General features: G+C 35.5%; 2 protein-coding genes across 2 annotated transcripts in view; both read left to right on the top strand.

Annotated features, from left to right (window-relative positions):
• LOC128243310 (H(+)/Cl(-) exchange transporter 7-like) overlaps positions 1-9,081 on the top strand; it is a 33,624-nt gene extending 24,543 nt beyond the window's left edge. The window contains exons 13-22 of the mRNA XM_052961017.1: positions 862-1,031; positions 1,541-1,592; positions 1,909-2,036; positions 2,382-2,467; positions 3,577-3,721; positions 4,806-4,880; positions 6,691-6,783; positions 7,396-7,479; positions 8,491-8,571; positions 8,665-9,081. Coding sequence (XP_052816977.1) covers positions 862-1,031; positions 1,541-1,592; positions 1,909-2,036; positions 2,382-2,467; positions 3,577-3,721; positions 4,806-4,880; positions 6,691-6,783; positions 7,396-7,479; positions 8,491-8,571; positions 8,665-8,769 — 1,019 coding nt within the window. The 3' untranslated portion in view covers positions 8,770-9,081. The remainder of the gene's footprint in view (positions 1-861; positions 1,032-1,540; positions 1,593-1,908; positions 2,037-2,381; positions 2,468-3,576; positions 3,722-4,805; positions 4,881-6,690; positions 6,784-7,395; positions 7,480-8,490; positions 8,572-8,664) is intronic.
• LOC128243332 (uncharacterized) overlaps positions 1-21,559 on the top strand; it is a 38,071-nt gene extending 16,512 nt beyond the window's left edge. The window contains exons 2-3 of the mRNA XM_052961038.1: positions 17,498-17,823; positions 19,132-21,559. Of these exons, the coding sequence (XP_052816998.1) occupies positions 17,510-17,823; positions 19,132-20,485 (1,668 nt within the window). The 5' untranslated portion in view covers positions 17,498-17,509 and the 3' untranslated portion in view covers positions 20,486-21,559. The remainder of the gene's footprint in view (positions 1-17,497; positions 17,824-19,131) is intronic.
• Positions 21,560-21,849: the final 290 nt, after the last annotated feature.

Below are 21,849 nucleotides of genomic sequence, written 5' to 3'. Positions count from 1 at the left end.
AGTTGTTCAGGGCCATCACATAATGAGGTTAAATAACTCCATATTATCTTTAATACAAATTATGGCCCCTGATTGACTATGGAACTTAGGTTAAAGTTTTAGGGCAGGTTGGGATATTGTTAAATAACTTCTATACCTTTCATTCAATTGACTTAATTCTTCACACAATTGTTCAGGACCATCACCCAATGAGGTTACATAACTCCATATCCTTAATACAAGTTATGGCCCCTGATTGACTTAGGTTAAAGTTTTAGGCAAGTAAAAGTTAAGGGCAAGTTGGGATTTTAATAAAAAAACTTCTATACCGTTCATTAAATGCACTTAATAAAATAAAAAATTAATTACGACCATCTTACAACAAGAAACATAACTCTGTTTTAAGTCTAAATACAAATTATGACCCTTGATTTTTCATAATGGGAAATCAAGTTATTTGAATGACTTGAGTCATTGTTTGGGCGGGCTGGTGGGAGGGCAGCATCAAAGTCTTATGTATCAAATAATTTTAGTTAGGTTTGACATAAAGAGACCAAACTTGGTATAATACATCCTTATTGTATTCTATGTCAAAGCGGCGTAGTCAAGCGCGCTGTCTTACGACGGCTCTTGTTTAAACAAATTTGTATTAGACGGCATACGCCATTTTATGAGGATCAAAAGCCAGGATAATTATTTTTAGGTTTATTCAACATTTCTTGTATCCTTTAGTCATTGAACATTGTATAATGAGCAATTATCAAATAATTATGATATGATTCACTTGAGGGAAAATAGGCTTAAATTTTGCAATGGTTATACTTTAATGTTTTTATCAGACTGAAAAATTAGATCAGAATTCATATATTATATCTGTTTCAGGGACATACAGTCCAGCAACGTTGGCGATGTACTGTGTTGTGTTTTTCATGCTGGCATGTTGGACGTATGGACTGGCGATCCCGAGCGGGCTGTTCATCCCGAGTCTCCTTATTGGGGCTGCCTGGGGTCGATTGTTCGGCCAGTGTCTTCAGATACTCTTCCCACACGCGGTATGTGATTTTTTGTTGCAAGCAAGTCAACAAGCATTTTATTTTTGTTTTTGTTGATTTGATAAAACATTTAAAATCTTATTTCATCGGTTCAGGGTTTTAGGTAATGAGCTACTGTGTGAGATCGTAAGATGTGTACTTAAGCCATGATTATTAATTAATGAGTAAGACACGCAGAATAATTAATAATTATTCTTTTATGATATCTCTCCTTTTTTCCACATAATCTACCATTTTGTTGGAAGATGTTCCAACCTTGTGTTTCTATATAATACTACTATTGCTTTTGAACTTGTTTGAACTGTCTGTGACTACATAAATGATACTATTGTGTTTAAACATGTTTCTACTGTATGTGGTTACATGAATGCTAAAATTGTGTTTGAACATGTTTCTACTGTCTGTGTGTTCATAAATGTTACTATTGTGTTTGAACATGTTCCTACTGTCTGTTAGTAGGTAAATGTTGATATCATGTTTGAAAATGTTTCTACCCTGTGTGTCCACAGGTTTGGCTTGACTCTGGGAAATACGCGTTGATAGGAGCTGCTGCACAGCTAGGTATGAATGGAAAGTCTTACTATTTTCCTTGTCTTTTATGTGAGTTATGTAGATGTAAAACAATGACACATCCACTTAATAGTGTGTGATTGATTTTCAGTACAGTAAAATTTAGGATATTACTTGATCGTCATTCAACACAGAAGTATTAAACTTTTAAAAAAAATATATGAAATGTTTCTTGCTTTAAAAGCAATTTATGACAACATGTCAAAAGCTATTACACTAGTTATGTCTTAAAAAATGACATTATTTGATGATGGCAATGTCATTTTTGATAAAATAAAATTGATTTGGTATATCTAACCCATTTCAGGAGGTATAGTCCGGATGACAATAAGTCTGACTGTGATAATTATCGAGGCGACGGGAAACATCACGTTCGGTCTTCCTGTCATGATTGTGCTTATGATCGCAAAGTGGGTCGGAGATTGCTTCAATGAGGTACTGGGAAATGTTACTGGTGTTGCCTAGTTTTCAATTATATCTGCATTGATTAATTGAGAAATTTAACACCGCTGTAAACACATTACATACTTCATGAATATGAAGACTTTTTTTATACAACACGTTACCTTGTTGTTGTTTTTTATATATGTGCACCATATTGCTACCAGCTTTAATGCACTGTTTACAAATTTCTAAAACCATTTCCGACATTGTAATAGCACCATCAGTAAGAGCAATTTTGATTTTCTCAACTATTGAGAACTGAAAACATGGCAGTGGGGGTAACTGTGTCTGCTGATCTTCAGAGAGTTATACTGTGTGTATGTGTTATACTTTCAGGGCATCTACGACTCCCACATCCACCTTCAGGGTGTACCCATACTGGGCTGGGAGCCACCACTAATGTCCGCCAATATATCCGCAAGGTAAACATACATGTATTGTTAGTCCTTTGAGGACGAGTTTCAGTTAGAAATTTAAAATATTTAAAAAATTGGTGAAATTCTGTTTTCGGTTCACCTATTTTTATTTAAATTAGTGCTAAAAACAATCTTGATATAGTAAAAGAATCAGTCTGTTGTGTTCTGTAACATTACTTCATTAAGTTAGTACTTACACGTTAGTTATTCGGTGTATGATAAACATCTTTGGCACACAGTGAGAGATGGTGAAATAATTGTTTAATGTATGGGTATATGCATAATAAGATGGTCTCCAAAACTGTTTCCACCCTTTGAACAACTTGTAAAAATATATGATAATAATTACATAAAAAAAACAATTTCCCCATCTCTGACTGATTCTGCCAACTATGCTATACCTCAGCTTAAATTTCAATGCATTCATTGATGTACATTGTAAATAAATCAGTTTGTAAACAATTTCAATGTTATTGTCATCTTTTCAGTTGAGGGTAAGACATTGATCAGCTTTTATCCTTAAAGATGTGCAGTGACTAATCTAAATATTGCTAATGTGGTGATTAATGTGTTAGAGCTGCTAACAAAATAGTTCATTTAGAGTTTAATAAGACTGTGTAACAGCTATTGTGTTTTTCTAGTTGAATTTTGCTAAATTTGTTCCAAATCTTGGTTTGGCAAAATGAAATATAGGGGGACTTCATGTACGCGATTTGGGCCCACATGGTTACTAAAATGTTTTAAGTCAGTATGTGATGCCATAAGTGTTTAAGTCGTGTGTACACATTTTAATTTTTGCACCACTAGGTGTTCGAAAAAATAACATAGACCCTCCATGGCTGCATTCTCAGTATTTCTGTCAAAACGGCATCATCCACTGTCTTAAGTGATTTTTATGACCGTTCCCTTATCATTGATGAGTGCATAATAGCAGTCTTGCGGCAAAATCAACCAATTTATTTTGCTAATGAAGTTTTTCTCTACCAATTTGCTTCTTCATAGTTCTGTGAATTATTTTCTTTAGTTAATAATACAAAATTTATATTAATAAATCTATATTGAATAATGATCTAGCATCCAAGGGACATCAATAAACTGTGTATTTTTTCCTCAAGGGAGGTAATGAGCCATCCCACGATCGTGTTCCGTACACAGGAGAAGGTTGGACGGATTGTGGACATTCTGAAGAAGGAGGCACACAATGGCTTCCCGGTCGTTGAGGATTATGACCCCAGCAGTGATGTAGAATATACATCTGAGGTTCATGAGTACTCTAACATTATATGTGACTGTAGTTGAGAATAGATGATTCTATATTCACTTTACATCTGAGTAGTAACCATGTTTTGTAAGAAAAAAAGTTGAGGTAAGATGATAGCCATGATGTCCTCGTTTACCTCATTGCGCAAAATAATAAACCTTGGCCATTACTGAAAATTGGTACCACACATAACTGTATCACCTGTCAGCTTATTCCCCATATCGACTTAAAACAACTTAAACACACAAGCGTTGAAGAATGCCTTTGATGTTCTTGTTGTAATTAAAATGCACATTACTATGGTTTGATTATCATTTTTTTGTGCATTCATTCAGTATGAAGGTCAAGTATGAATGAACAAGTGTGAGCTTGCAAAGTCATCTGTGAAACATACCCTAAGAAGTTGCTCACGTAAAACTTTTCTTTTCACAAAAAAACATTTATTGTCAAGTCTTTTTATCAAATTTTGTATGTGCTGCATCATTTGCACTGTTTTGCATTGTTAAATGTTGCAAATAATGCAAAAGCAGTTACTAACTGCTATATGGCTTAAGTATTCATGAAAATTAGGCATCTTGAGAAGTTCAATATCCAAATCCAACTTACTTTTGTGAAAAGTGACATCTTGGACAGTTCAATTTCCAAGACCAACTTACCTTTTGTGAAAATAGACATCTTGTACTGTTCAATTTCCAAGACCAACTTACCTTTTGTGAAAATAGACATCTTGGACAGTTCAATTTCCAAGACCTTTATTTTTGTGAAAAGTGACATCATGTACAGTTCACTTTCCAAGACCAACTTACCTTTTGTGAAAAGAGACATCTTGGACAGTTCAATTTCCAAGACCAACTTATCTTTTGTGAAAAGGAACATCTTAGACAGTTCAATTTTTAAAACAAACACCTTTTTTTGTGAAAAGTGAACAGTTTTTGCCTTGGGAAAAATGAAATAAGTTTTAAGACTAAATAACCTGTAACAAACATCAGTCTGCATGTTTTTGTGGTAAAGTCATATTTTAAAAATCATCAACACAATTACTTTCTAACTTCATGTTTGCACATTTCATTCATCTTATTTCAGGAAGAAGTGCAGACATTTGGAAGATACCAGGGTGTTATACTTAGATCTCAGCTAATTGTTCTTTTAAAACTGAAAGTAAGTTTTGATTTAAATTTGTCTGCTTTTTTGAGAAAAAAAGTTTGCCACAGCCTTGATGTCACTGTCCATGGCATTCAAAATCTCAAAACTTGACCATAACTCGAGAATTTTTCAAGATATTCAACAAGGGGCAAACTATTAGTTTACACTTGATAGATGTACGAAAGAAACATATTGATTGTAATGCATTATATTAAAAAAATAGCCTTTATAAAAAATAGCCTTTAGAAATGTTTTGGGTTTGTGTGTTTTTTTAATAAAGAGCTACGTGGCCATATATTTCCAAGTTAAATAAGCCAATATTTTTATCTGTACTGAAATCATATGCTTTCTTTGTTCCGATCATGAAATTTAAAAGAGTTTAAACATGTTACCAGAGACAATATGCACATGTACAGCAAGGCCCATTACTCTGACATTGATTACTGGGTATTGCCCCTTTTTTCAACTAAAAGCTAACAATAGAAGAATGTTTCAGATTGAACATCACTCAAGGCCCATAACTTGGACTATGATTACTGGGTATTGCCCTTTTTTAACTGAAAACCAACATCAGAAGAGCATGTCAGTTTGATCCATGTCACTCAAGGCCCATAACTCTGACTAAGATTACTGAGTATTGCCCCTTTCCCATCTGAAACCCAAAAACAGGAGAGCGTTTCAGTTTGATTCATGTCATCCAAGTCCCATAACTCTAACTTTGATTACTAAGTATTGCCCCTTTTCCATCTGAAACCCAACAACAGGAGAGCGTTTCAGTTTGATCCATGTCATCCAAGGCCCATAACTCTAACTTTGATTACTGAGTATTGCCCCTTTTCCATATGAAACCCAACAACAGAAGAGCGCTTCAGTTTGATCCATGTCATTCAAGGCCCATAACTCAACTTTGATTACTGAGTATTGCCCCTTTTCCACATGAAACCCAACAACAAAAGAGCTTTTCATTTTGAACAAACACCACTCAAGGCCCATAACTCTGACATTGATTACTGGGTGTTTCCCCTTATGCAAGTGAAAACAAACAACAGATCAGCATTTCAGTTTGAACAACATCACTCAAGGCCTATTACTCTGACATTTATTACTGGGTATTGCCCCTTTTTCCAACTTAAATCCAACAACCAACAGAAGAGCATTTCAGATTGATCCTAAAATATTCACTATGTGATGAAAACTTTTTCAAAGTTTCTAGTAAATCAATATGAATGTCTTTGTTTTGTAATGGTAAGGCTTTCAGACCTTTTCCTCTTGTGACATTTGTTTGTCTGAAGTGATCGAATATTATACTTTTAAATTAAAACACTGGTATTTTAAAGGATGATTGGTATAATAATATACAGGCTTTTTTACAACAAATCTGTATAAATAATAATACTCAAAGTTTTCCCGGACACATGACACTTTACTAGAACTTTTGTAAGCGTGGCAATGAAATTTTTAATTTAGTGAACTGGTATTGAATTGCTCGTCCATGGAAATGAGAGTTTGCAATATGAAAAATATATCTGCTCCAAGGAAATTGTAATTTTTGAGAACCATATTTTCTTCAGTATCTAATTGCATTTCATGTGTTATTCTTGAAGTATGATAATTTTATGTTTTATATCATTTGTTTTTCTCATTTCGCAGAAAATGGAAGGAGGAGGAATCAATAACTGAATCACAATTAATGCTAATATACACTTACTCCATTTTTGTTGAAGTTATATGATCAAATTTAATCCTGACTGATTTATTATACCATTTACAACCAAGCTGTGAATGAAAGCTGCAGCTTTGAGTTAATAAGCATTGTTATTTTCAGATTTTCCAAGAAAATACGGATATAAAAAGAAAAATGGACCAATTAAAGTCCTCTGATTTCAGAGACGCATACCCTCGATTTCCACCAATACAGGTATCGTTTCAAAGGAAAAATTGTGAAATAATACTTCTGCATAATTATATTTTTAGTTGTTGTTTTTTTCTGTTTAGAATTTAGAAAACAGTCCATGAAATATCAAAGCCTTGTTATCATCGGTGGATTAGTCATTTAAAGTAAAATTTAATAGTAAATCAGTAAACTAAAGGAAGGAGTTAGAAGCAATGAAGATTCTGAAAAGCACTTTTATAAAATAACAAAACATTTATCTTCATATTTTTCACATAAAATAAATGTTAACAGTTGTATAGTTTTATATAGTTTTTAAAGAATCCCGCAGATCTATCATCAAATCCCAACTAGAAGGAAAGTCACAATGAAAAGAAGATTTGCAGTCTGAACTGAGACTTTAATCTGTAATTATTGTCCCTGGGTTATTTATATGGATGAAAATGTATACAATGTGATGTTACAGTTACTTAAAGGCATTTTCCGAAAGATGGATCGTTTAATATCACCCAAGACAGTTGCAAAGGACTGGTATTGAATTACAACAAAAAGTTGTGTATATATAGCTGTTCACTATGGGTGATATGCAACTGGCGTACCGTGTACAGTAACACCTAAATGTATTTCTATGTGTTTCAGCAAATCCACATTTCGCCCCATGAGAGAGACTTTACCATAGATCTGGTTCCCTTTATGAATCCGGCGAGCCATACCATACGAGATGTAAGATTTTTAAGGGCCTGCTTCAATTTCAAGCTCTTATTTCTGAGGCCTGCAATAGACTCAATGAAGTTATGGCATCATTAGGTTATCTTGGTTTGTATGAAAAATGACGTCACAATCATAAAATAATTATTATACCCCTGACAAATATGGTTTGGAGTCAACATTTGGTCGGATGGTCGTTCAATCCGTTGCAATTTTCCATGTCCGGATAGTAACTTGAAACTGGTTGAAATTAAAAAATAAACTGCATATATTGATAGAATATATGAGGAAGTGCAGTGTACATAAAACATACCTCTAATTCAGCTAATAACATTTTTCTGCGTCATAATTTGAAAACTACTGGATATAATTGAATTAGACTTTATACAATGGTTAGGAACAATGAGAGGAAGAACAGTGTACAGGAACCATAACTCAATTTTAGCTAACAACAGAGTTATAGCCTTTTGTTACTTTTTATTGTCATGAGAAAAACATCAAAACTTACGAATGGAATTCAATAAAACTTCATCAAAAATAGAACAAGAGGAAGCCCAGTATGCAATAACTATTTACCTTTTTATCTTATTAGAGTTATTGCCTTTTGTAAGTTTTTCTTGTCCGCACTGGGGGCATCCGATGTGATGTCATACATTCGTAGCATTGAAAATGTGCATTCTATCAATGTTTTATCTATTTGGACTGAAAATCATCAGATTCGTATTTATGATATCAATTAAATATTTCATTTGTGGTCCCTCGAAATGAAATTTATTAAACTTATCGGCTAAAATTGATAAAAACTCACCGTAGCTTGTTTCAAGCATAATATGTAACGAAATTTGCTTTATGCATACTTGATACGTCATGTTCGGTAAGATGATTTCAGATTTGTTATATTTTCCTTTTTCTCAGTGTATATAGTGGATAAATGCCAGGAATAATACATTAGAAATGGAACAATACAATACCCTCAATAATTAGTGTGCCAGAAGACCTCTACATTGTTTTGTTGTTGTTTTTCAGTGTGCGTCCCTTCCCAGAATCTTCCGACTGTTCAGGGCTCTCGGTCTTCGGCATGTAGTCGTCATCAATGATAAAAACATGGTGGGTTACATTATCATTTGTCTGTTACAAGATGTGAATTTATCAATATCTTAAGGAAAATTATTTGAGGTTTCGTACATTCCTCTGTTATAGGTTTTAGGTATGGTTACACGTAAAGATTTGGCGCGATACAAGGTCAAGGTCGATTTACTACGGGGCAAAATTGATATCCATGAAATTAACGTCTCTGCGCAATGATCTACCAGACCTTCAAAAGAAGAAAACATTCCACACAGAAGGAACAAAATACTCAAGACAATATTCCTCAACTAGGTTAAGGAATGTACGTCTCCGCCTTGCACCCAAGATGTCATTGATTCAAACTTTCTGAGGAGTATTTCCTCAAGGCGTATTAGAAAATAAAACTGTATTATTGATAATTGTCAATACTCTTAATTTAATCTAAACAGTGATTACTGCTTCATACTAAATTTGATTTTTTTTTAAATGACATTAAACTTTATATAAACCTTTATCCGGCGTTTGAATAAAGAAAATGATGTTGTCTTAGATGTTGGATATTTTCCGATTCTTTGAGTTTAATATTTTTCACATTGCAATGAATTTTTAAAAGTCAGAAATCGTGCAATAGTTTTATGTTTTCTTTGTACATAATTGATATTTTTGATAATTATATTTATATGCTTAGAGTTTTGTTGCACTAAGGCTTTTGATATACGAAACAATCTTAATAACAACCTTTTTGAAAGTTAAATAACCACACAGATGCTGTTGTCTTCTTTTAATTTATCTGATTTCTATGATAGAAAGTAAGAGATAATACCATAGACTGAGTGTCATGATAATGGGGATAGAAAGTAAGAGATAATACCATAGACTGAGTGTCATGATAATGGGGATAGAAAGTAAGAGATAATACCATAGACTGAGTGTCATGATAATGGGGATAAAAAGTAAGAGATAATACCATAGACTGAGTGTCATGATAATGGGGATAGAAAGTAAGAGATAATACCATAGACTGAGTGTCATGATAATGGGGATAGAAAGTAAGAGATAATACCATAGACTGAGTGTCATGATAATGGGGATATAAAGTAAGAGATAATACCATAGACTGAGTGTCATGATAATGGGGATAGAAAGTAAGAGATAATACCATAGACTGAGTGTCATGATAATGGGGATAGAAAGTAAGAGATAATACCATAGACTGAGTGTCATGATAATGGGGATAGAAAGTAAGAGATAATACCATAGACTGAGTGTCATGATAATGGGGATAGAAAGTAAGAGATAATACCATAGACTGAGTGTCATGATAATGGGGTTGTAGTTGTTGTTGTGAAAAAATGCTTCAATGTGGATTTTGACTCACAAATTGTCACAGATAATAGCGTGTAATGCACATAATTGGAGGGTGATATTGTATAGATGTATGACTCTCAAAATGTCGCGGGTTACATCACCACCAGGGGATTTCCTCATGGCCTCTCAAAATGGACACCAGTTCTTGTTTGAACACAGGAAACCGACTCGAGCATGGTTATAAAAACTGTCCATTTTCATTATATGTGCATTTTATGTGTACATATATTAAGTCGCTTTTGCACAAGTATTTATTGAGTTTTCTTAATTGGTCAAATGATAAAAATAGACAAAATTTGGCATTCCCTTGTGGTGCTCGCGTGAATAGCTAAGGTTGTTTAATACACGGTATTCTTTCACGTCTCTGGTCATGTGACTTCTAGAAATAAGTGAAGCTTTCTTATTTTTTGTGCAATACCCTTTTTAAGTAAAATGTTTGAGTAAACACAGTCAAGTGATTGCATTATGTCCACTTTAAAAAGGAGGAAGATTTAGCTTTGAAATGTCTGTCTCTCCGATGGTCAGTCAGTAGATCAAACCTTGTCTTAAAATACTAAAGGTAAACTTTGAAATAGGGTCATGAAACTTGGTAGGTTGCCTGCCTTTCACCAGTGTGTCCCCTATTTTGACTCTGAAGTCATTAGTTCAATACTTTTCTACAAACACATACGGTTCATAAGGTTTTGTTTTAATTCATTAACTATGCATATTTACTTTCTAACTTATCCTTATAATAAGTATGTGTTAATGTTCATTTAAACAGTTCTATGTATGGTGATATTCAAAATTTTGATCTGTGATACATTCAGAATTACAAGTTATTTATTATTTTTTGCTATTGAGTTGCTATCCATTAACACCAAATGACCAACGATTTGGAAAAATGTTACTTTACTGTTGTGTTTTAAAAATATCTGAATTAACAATTATCTCAATATAAATGTATAATACATATACTCTTATTACACTGTTGTTTTAATGTAAAAAGGCTATTAAATTGCAATTGTTTTCATTATGTTACTGGCGCTGTATAAAAAAATCAAGATCTGTATTGTTAGAAAATGTTAATTATGAACCATTTATAATTGTTTCTTGTTTTATTACCATGCTAATGATTTTTATTGGACATGATGTGAAATTAATACTACTTTGTAGTTGGGATGGGGTTGTTACCACACTACATGTCAGGCACTGTGGGGATAAACTTGTTACCACACTACATGTCAGGCACTGTGGGGATAAACTTGGTACCACACTACATGTCAGGCACTGTGGGGATAAACTTGGTACCACACTACATGTCAGGCACTGTGGGGATAAACTTAGTACCACACTACATGTCAGGCACTGTGGGGATAAACTTGTTACCACACTACATGTCAGGCACTGTGGGGATAAACTTGTTACCACACTACATGTCAGGCACTGTGGGGATAAACTTGGTACCACACTACATGTCAGGCACTGTGGGGATAAACTTGGTACCACACTACATGTCAGGCACTGTGGGGATAAACTTGGTACCGCACTACATGTCAGGCACTGTGGGGATAAACTTGGTACTGCACTACATGTCAGGCACTGTGGGGATAAACTTGGTACCACACTACATGTCAGGCACTGTGGGGATAAACTTGTTACCACACTACATGTCAGGCACTGTGGGGATAAACTTGGTACCACACTACATGTCAGGCACTGTGGGGATAAACTTGTTACCACACTACATGTCAGGCACTGTGGGGATAAACTTGGTACCACACTACATGTCAGGCACTGTTGGGGTAAACTTGGTACCACACTACATGTCAGGCACTGTGGGGATAAACTTGGTACCACACTACATGTCAGGAACTGTGGGGATAAACTTGGTACCACACTACATGTCAGGCACTGTGGGGATAAACTTGGTACCACACTACATGTCAGGCACTGCGGGGATAAACTTGGTACATCACTACATGTCAGGCACTGTGGGGATAAACTTGTTACCACACTACATGTCAGGCACTGTGGGGATAAACTTGGTACCACACTACATGTCAGGCACTGTGGGGATAAACTTGTTACCACACTACATGTCAGGCACTGTGGGGATAAACTTGGTACATCACTTAATGGCAGGAACTGTTGGAATACGTTTCCGTTATTTGGTTCAACACTGCTTGTCAGGTTCATATTTTATAAACTTTGTTCAACACAATTGGTAGGCACTGACAGGAAAAACAGTACAAAGTAGCGCACATTGTTGGAATACATTTCTGTTATTATTATGCCCCCCTTCGAAGAAGAGGGGTATATTGCTTTGCACAGGCATGTCGGTATGTCGGTCGGTCGGTCGGTCGGTCCGTCGGTAGACCAAAGCTTGTCCGAGTGATAACTCAACAATTCCTGGACGTATGGTCATCAAACTTGACATGAAGGTTGGGCCTGACAAGTAGATGACCCCTATTGATTTTAGGGCTCATCGGGTCAAAGGTCAAGGCCACAGTGACCTTTAATGGTAAAATAAATTTAAAGCTTGTCCGAGTGATAACTCAACAATGCCTAGACCTATGGTCATCAAACTTGATATGGAAGTTTGGCCTGACCAGTAGATGACCCCTATTGTTTTTGGGGGTCATCAGGCCAAAGGTCAAGGTCACAGTGACCTTGAATGGTAAAAGGTTGCCCATGTGATAACTCAACAATGCCTGCACCCATGGCCCTCAAACTTGACTTTCAGGTTGGGCCTGACCAGTAGATGACCCCTATTGTTTTTGGAGGTCATCGGGCCAAAGGTCAAGGTCACAGTGACCTTGAATGGTAAAAGGTTGTCCGTGTGATTACTCGACAATGCCTGCACCTATGGCCCTCAAACTTGACTTGGAGGTTGGGCCTGACCAGTAGATGGCCCCTATTGATTTTAGGGGTCATTGGGCCAAAGGTCAAGGTAACAGTGACTTTGAACGATAAAAGGTTGCCCGAGTGATAACTCAACAATGCCTGCGCCCATGGCCCTCAAACTTGACTTGGAGGTTGGGCCTGACCAGTAGATGACCCCTATTGATTTAAGGGGTCAAAGATCAAGGTCACAGTGATCTTGAAAGCAAACTAGACAATTCCTGGACGTATGGTCATCAAACTTGACATGAAGGTTGGGCCTGACCAGTAGATGACCCCTCTTGACTTTGGGGGTCATCAGGCCAAGGTCAAGGTCACAGTAACCTTTAACGCAAAACAAAGTTAACAAATCTTCTCCCAGTGATATCTCAACAATGCCTAAATCTATGATCATTAAACTTGACATGTAAGTTGGGCCTGACCAGGAGATGACCCTTATTGATTTCAGGAGTCATTGGGTCAAAGGTCATGTTCACAGTGACCTTGAATGCGAAAATGTTTCAAGTGATAATTGGACAATGCCTGCACCCATGGCCCTCAAACTTGACTTGGAGTTGTGTCTGACCTGTAGATGACCCCTTATGATTTAAGGGGTCAAAGGTCAAGGTTACAGTGACCTTGAATGAAAAATGCTCGCTGTGTGATAACTTGTCAATGCCTGCACCCATGGCCCTCAAACTTAATATTTAGATTTTTGGTGACCAGCTGATGACTACTATGGATTTTGAGGTCATAGAGTCAAAGGTCATGGTCATAACACACTCAATCCTCAAACTTTGAATGGTCATAATCTTAAAACTGCCTCAACGGCATACAATGTCAGCGACAAATCAGCTGTCATTTCGGTCCATGCATATTTCATTCAATTGTCCATATAATCCTAACAACATGGCGCTCAGGGGGGGCATAATGTTTGACAAACATCTCTTGTTATTATTCGGTTCAGCAATGCTTGGCAGGTTAAGTTTGGATAATTTGGCACAGCAATACATGTTAAGCACTGTTTAAATGAACTTAGTACAGCTCTTTGTCATACACTGTGTGGATACTCTTGGTACAGAACTAAATGGCAGGCACATATGGGATATACTTAGTAAAGCACTACTTGTCATGCACAGATGGGATGTTCTTATTAAAGCACTACATGTTAGGCACAGATGGAATGCACTTAGTGTAGCAGTAATTGTCAGGCGCACTTGGGAAAACTTTGTACAACACAACATGCAAACAGGCAAAGTTGTGATAAACCTGGTACATCACTTAATCCCAGGTTCAGTTGGGATAACGTTTGGACAGCACTACTTGTCAGTTACAGTTGAGATAAATTCAGCACATCATTACATGTAAGACACAGGTGGGAATATTTTCGAACAGATCTACTTGTCAGCCTTAATAATAAATAATAAACTTGGTAAAGCACTTCATGCTTGGATCTGTATGGGATAAACTTGGTACAGCGCTACATGTAAGACACAGTTACAACACCTTGTATAAGGCACAGTTGGGATAAAACCAGTACAGCACTACAAGTCTGAACGGTTGGGATAAACTGGGTATAGATCCGTTTGTCAGACGCAGTTTGGATAAAATTGGTTCTTCCATTCATGTAAGACACAGAAGGGATAAACCTGGCACATCACCCCATGAACATAGAAGCATGACTTTGTGTCGGAAGGAACAGCGGCGGTCGTTTCGGCAAATTCCATTAAATTGCTAGAGTTATTGTTTTTGCTCGACATGTCCGTAAGTTTGTCAGTAGGTATGTCCACCTTAAATCACATTCCCTCTAAATTTCTTGAAACCATTATGAATTATGGAATAACTCGCCACAAATTTTCACCATATTAAGACGATTGACAGTGCACATGTTATAACCAGCTTGGTTCAAGGTCAATAACACACTCGGGGGTCAATAGTTGTATGACTACAATGTGTGTACTCTCCATATCTCTTGACCCTAATGAATAATTTTTAAATTACACGCCACAAATGTTCACAATATTTGGACGACGTGTAGAACGCATGTAACAACAACTTTAGTTCAATGTCAATGTCGAACTTTGAGGTCAAAAGTCATATGTCACACTTTGAGGGTCAAAGGTCATATGACTATAATATGACTAGTATGCGTGTCCATTCCATAGGTCTTGAACCCCATGACGGATTTTAAAATAACATTCCACAAATGTTCACCGTATTAGAACGATGTTTCATAGCGCATTCTTTAATTATCTTAGTTTGTCTCTGTTTTTTAAAGAAAGTAGGTTGAACAAATATCTCAGACATATTATCTTAGTTCTCGGTGCTAAGCATTATTTTTTCTAGCTGTTATTATCAACCAATGAGAATACACTTTATAAAGAGTACTAAAAGTCAGTGGTTTAAAAATTATTGCAACATAGGTATGATTATTCATTTTTGAAATAAAGTTCAATCCTTCTAATCACTGTCACCATCACTTACCCAAGCTCAAATTGGAGAGCTTTATTGCCCGATTCATTTAAACAGTCAATGGATAATATCTTTATACAGTCAGTGAATTAGCTATATCTACCCCAGATAGATCATTGGTACTTTCAAGAGATCTGGGGGCAATGGACACTGTGACTCGAAATCAATACAACATGTTTAGTATGTTAGTGACATACTGTGCCGGATAGATGGTTGTTTTATACAGAATTTAAAACCTGAGGGTGTAAGCGCAACTAATGCATCAACACGTTATAGTTTTCATCAGATTGTTCAATAATACACCTGTGTTGGCAACATGCTTGTTATAATTTTCCATCTTCGAAAATCATTACAACAACAAAAAAGTGAATACATGTATTTAGAGGGACACATCGAACTTTTCTTCTTCCACAAACAACTAATGTCTGTTAAAGAAATAGACCGTTAACTATAGTAGAATAAAAAAGGTACTAAATGCATGAAAAGAAAGGGCTTGAACTCTAACATGAAATTTGTTGATTCTCGTAAAATGCATGAAATGTTTCGTGGAATGACCTCGGATTGAATTAACTTGTGAATCAACTGTGTAATTATAAACCTGTCACAGTTTAATGACAGCGGACTATGACGGTTTTCATTTACCAAGTTAGCTTTACATTTCAACTGCTTCACATCTGCAGAAGGCCGATGTAAGTTATTTAGACTTGAATCATTCTAACATTATTCATTGCCTTTCAGTGTATTTCCATTTCTCTTGCCCAAATTTCTCGAAACTTTTTAAGCATAGCAAACGTCACTGGCTTATTTTGTTAAGCCAAATTCTTTACTTAATAATTCTTTACTTAAAAGTCCAAAAACGTTAAAGGATGTATACATTAGACTAATTATATGAAGATAAAAGTAGTAAGCTTAGCCAGGGGGTCCTAGGTAAAAAAAGAATTTTAAGTGAGGAACAAGATATACTTGCAAAAACTCGATAAAATTTAGCTAAAATAGGTCCAAGAATGGTATAGTTTTACTAAAATTACAGTTTCAAGCCACTTAATATTCTTTATTCACTTGTAAACAAACAATGGTTTAGGATGTTTTGAGAAATTTGGGACTGCGGTGGTATTCAATATTGGTTTTAATTTAATCTTAAGAATGACGTATAGCTAATTGGCTGGTGTGATGAAAACAAAGAACATATATACAGTGATTGAAGTCAATGATGTGTGACCGTAAGATTGACTAGTTATCAGCAAATAATAGGGGCATTTTTTACTTCAAAGTCTGTATAGAAAAAGTTATGTTTTCAAGACAATTAAATTGACTTACCTTTCTTTAAACTCCATTGAAAAACAACTTTCTATCAGCAATGATGACTTTCAGACAAGAAGAGAATGGTATAAAAACCGGGTATTATAAATATTGTTTATATCTTCCATTTCCCACATAGTCATATTTGTTTGCCTTCGATCATTATTACCAATAAATTAATCACTTCTGGTAAAAGTTGGTAATCATGTTTCCTTTTGGCATTTATCAAAACATCTTTTTCATTATTGCATGTTTCCGATTCCCTATTTTTATGTATATATTTTTCATCCCCTGCATCCCGGTTAAAAACTCTGGGGTATATGGCATGTATGCTAAACAGTGATCAATTTAAATAGTGTTTGATTGAAAGATTGACTACGGAAGTTTCCAGCAAAAACCATGGTCATTTTAAGGTTTATTTTGCAAAACAGGATGACATTTGATTGCATTTCTATTGAGATATTAGTAAACACTTTGATTATCATGATTATATGTTTTACTTCAAAAAGTAATTTGAACTTTTAATTCATTGATTATGTTAAACAGTATTTATCTAATTTGTTTTTGCAGAACAGTTTAATATTTGAACTACTTCAAATGTTAAACTGTTCACTAAAAATTCAAACAAAAAATACAGATTGTCTGATTTTCCTTTTTAATGTTTTACTTTTAACACCTGATATCTTGTTTTGAGTTTAAGTGAGTTTCAACAGGTCATTCCCAAGGTGGTATTATTATGTTTGTTCAGTTTATTGATTGAAGTATTTTACTTCCTGGTCTTTGAATGGTTAGTAGCCACTCATTGTGCTGTTTAAACTTGAAACAGTAATGGCGGTTAATAAAAATGTGATGAGGTGAGGTTTTATTGGATTCTTTCTTCACTTATCATTATTTTGTGATTATGATAGTGTTGATAACTGTAATCTAGATTGAAGTGTTATTTGACAAGTTTGAGGAAGGACAAATCTTAAACAAAATGGCGTTTGGAGGTTCATCAATTTACAAGGGATCTGACCTGATTCATGACTACAGTTGTTCCAAGTGTGAGGAAAATGACTTTAACACTGAAGCCCAGCACTTCTGTCCAGAGTGTGAACACTATCTGTGTGACAAGTGTGTGAGGATACATGGGGAGTACTTCAAGAAGCATGTTGTGTATGGCCGTGGAGACATTCAGAAGTGGGCGGGGTTCTCAATGGACAGATGTGACCAACATGGGAACAAGCTGGAGGTCCACTGTGATGACCATCAGGAACTGTGTTGCCATGTCTGTGTGTCACTCAATCACAGGTGATTAATTTTATAAGTTTTGTTACATTTTTGTTTAGATATTGTGAAAGTGTTGGTGTTGTTGAAGTAAGCGAAGCCATCATCAGAGTGGTGCAGAAAGTTTTACCTTGGACATTACTCCAAATCTGTTCAACATTATGAAATAAAACTTGGTACACATAAGCCTAGAGAATATTTGTCTTAAAACTGAGAATATAACAACTTAAGCACACTGTATAACCCCCGGTTACACAAAATGAAATTGTCCAGTCCGTCAGTCTCAAGCATCTGTCATGCTTTCCTGTATCATCCATAATTTTGTCATGTTGGGATCCTCAATAATTAGACAACCATAAAATGATGACATGTCACACTCAAGACCTTGGTCCCCAACAGTAAGGTCAAGGTCACTTTGCTAGTTATGCTATATAAGTTAATTGATGATTGTGGTTCATGTCCGATCCTTGTCTTTGTCAGTATTCGTGAGATTTTGAAATAAATTTGAAATAGTGACCACCAGATGCGTTGTGCCCAAGACCCGGGTCTATAATTCCTTTTTCATTTATCAATCAATATCAATCAATCAATAATCAATATTTTGATGTTTTATGTTAAGTTTTTACTTGTTAGTATAAAACCTGCTTCTTTATTTTAAGTTTCTTATTCTTTTTCTTGTTGCCGTGATAAAAGGGTGAAAATTGGCCATGACCTCAAGCCCTTTAACATATAAACTTAAACTCCTGATCACTGTATGGACATATGAAATTTGTCTGAGAAGCTCTGGCTTAGTTTTGTGTCTTAGTCGCGTCAGAAAATATTTGTGATTCTTTTGTTTTAAAAATACATATATAAAGCAATAAATCAATGAGGGCATCCTTTCTCTTACATGTTACATTGGTGTCGCTGTGTGTCAGGTGCTGCACGGTGCTGCTGAAAAGTTACTGGGCACTTAGGGCATGTTGTATCTGACTGCGTTGAACTTTTATTAATTTGTACATTTTTTTTTTAATATGTTTAAAGGAAGTAGTTTTAAATTTTAACTGCGAGAAATATAAAGTTTGGAAGTATTTATAAACTTATAATAAGCTTTAAACCAAGGAATTGAATTATTTGATAACCTAAAGCATTTAATTTTAAGAAAGCAGAGGGGTGCACATTCTTGTATCAATGAAGACAGATTGGTCCTTTCATAAAGAGCAGGGAGTATTATCCTCCTCAAATTCTTAAGCTTTAACCCTAGACTCGATTCTAAATGTTTTATTAAAATAAAATCTGATTTATCTTTTATCATTTGGCAATGCCATCTCAAGAGCTCATGTACATTTTCAGGCTTTGTAGCAGTATAAGTCACTTGCCTGAACTGGCAAGAGGGTTCCTGAAATCAGCAGAGTTCAAGCAGCTGCCAGCAGCAGTGGACAAGATCAAGAGCAGGCTCGATGAGCTCAAGAATGCCAAGATGAAAGACAAAGCCTCTCTTAATGACTCTTACAGGAACATTCTAGCTGAAATCAAGGCTCTCCGAAAAGAGTTAAATCAGATCTTAGACAAGCTTGAGCAGAAAACAGCTGAGCAGTTAGATAGCATGATGAAGGAATTAGAGAAGAGTTTAAAAGATGACATTGAAACTTGTAGTCATATGAATGAGTTACTGAAAATCATGATGGACAAGTTCAGGCAGATAGCTGAAAAAAACAAGGAGACCAATTGTTACGTCGGGCACAGGAAATTTCAGACAAAACTGACTGAAGCTCAGAATCTTATGCATGAAATACAAGGAAAACCGGGGGAAGCCTTACGTTTTACGTCTAACATCAGCATAATGCCATTTCTCAGGAACCTGCACATGTTTGGAGCTACTGAAATAGTGATTTCCCTAGCAAAGAGGTTAGACAGTGATTATGTGTTCTTAGGTCAAGGGTCAAAGACGTACAGTGTTAGAATAAAAAAAGATAGGAATACCTGCAAGATAATGGGTATATGTGAGTTGCCTAGTAGAGACCTTGTTATTGCTGACTCAAATAACAAGAGAGTGAAGCTTCTCGACAGGAAGTGTAAGGTCACTGCTCACCTTGATCTTCCTGCTCATCCAAAACATTTATGCCACACAACCGGCAGTGAAATTGCTGTAATAAGTGATGATGATAAAATACATGAGATCTACATCCTAATAGTGACCAGAGGACAGTTACAAGTATCGAGAAAGATTAGCACAGATCACAGCTGTATCTCCATTGCCTACCACCAGGATCAGCTGTATATCTGCTCCGACTCTACCCTCTACCGGTACACAATGGATGGACAGCTAGTAAAGGTTATAAAAAAAAATATGTTAATATGGAAGTGTGCAGTCAGTCCTGATGGGGAGAGAATCTATATAACAGCATTTTCTGGCGATAAATTAATTACCCTTGATAAAAATGGTCAAGTGTTATCAAAACTAAGAGATTCTGAACTAAAATATCCCAGTGGAGTTTGTGTCAGCCCTAGTAGCCATGTCTTTTCGTGTGGGTTTGAGTCTAAGTCTGTGGTACAGGTGGACAGAGAGGGAAAACAGACGCTGACCACAGTGGCCATGGGATCTAATGGCCTGACCTGCCCTATGTCAGTGTGGTTCAGTGAACACACCTCAAGTCTCATTGTTGGAAATGGTGATGATAGCATTGTTGCTATTAAGATGTGTTGAAATGTGAATCAGATTCTCCAATTAATATACATATTAGTGTTGATTCAAAGACAATAGTTATGTGATTATTATACAGTAAAACTGCGATCGCTCGAGGTCGACGGGGACCGACCCTAAATCTCGAGGGAACCGATGTTTCGAACGAACGGATTTTCAATTCTCCAGTCTGTTATGAAATATCTTTCAGTGTATCTTAAGTTTTAAGTCGTCTGTTTACTAAGACACCGAATATGTAGTGCGTTGTGGAAATCGCTGATGTGTTCAAAACTTGTCGTTTACTTTATCTATACTTAATATAAAATGTAAAAGAAATATCAACAAATGAATAAATGTAAATATATTTTTTTACAAAATTTCCATATTGGAAAGCAAAGTGACACGAATTCGGGAAAAAGTGTGAAATTATGACCTCGAGGGAGCCATAAGGTTTTGTGCATGATTTGTGTACTTGGAACCGAGCAAATTGCTTGACTTCTCGACATAATTAGGTTTCGATGCAGCGTAGGTATATTTTTATATGAAAATTAAAGGAAAAACGTTCTGGACCAAGCTCCGACCTCCGACCTCGAGGGAACGCCGGCTCTCGAACGACTGCTTGTTCGAACGACCGCAGTTTTACTGTATTTATGCTGAATATTGATTTGGTTTGCAATATGAAGAAGTGTCGCTCTTAACTGATAGGATTTTCATCATAAACTACTTACAACGTTGAAATGTTATTTATTAGTAATATGTATTGATCATAACTATGCATTACTTACATGTGCATGTAATATAAACCATAGTGAAATTGGTATTTTGATACTTGCTCTGTTTGAATTGTTATATTATATAAATGTACATCACAATTGGCTTATTCTACATGATTGGCTACAGGTATGAAAACATCATAATGTTAGTGAAATACAATAAGTGTATGATGCTGTGTGCCGCAAAACATACAACATTGTGTAAAATGTTTTACAGACGATCAACTGCATTTTTTTCAATATGATGTGTGAATATATCATACACAATAGAAAATAGCATTTTTTTTGTGATTTGTAGTTTTATCAAAATAAACAGATAACACAATTTAAATTGATTTTTTTTTACCCAATAGTGAAACAATAAAATCCAAAAAGGAAAATCAGAGTTGAGGTATATTTCTTCTGATCAGACTTAATTGCAGGTCAAATTTATTAATGGGTCTTGTTTGGTCTAAACACACAGGTCACTGGAAATTTCCGTCACACCAACCCCGGGAGACAAAGCGTGTGCATCTTCGCGCCATTTCAGAATTAAATTTTAACGAATAATTATACTAATTTAAAAATAGAACGATTTAAAAAAAAACAAATTCAGAACAATGACCATCAAGAAAT

Source organism: Mya arenaria, chromosome 2 (assembly GCF_026914265.1).
Source record: "Mya arenaria isolate MELC-2E11 chromosome 2, ASM2691426v1".
NCBI classification, from domain to species: Eukaryota; Metazoa; Mollusca; class Bivalvia; order Myida; family Myidae; genus Mya; species Mya arenaria.
This window is presented reverse-complemented; position numbering and strand designations above follow the sequence as displayed.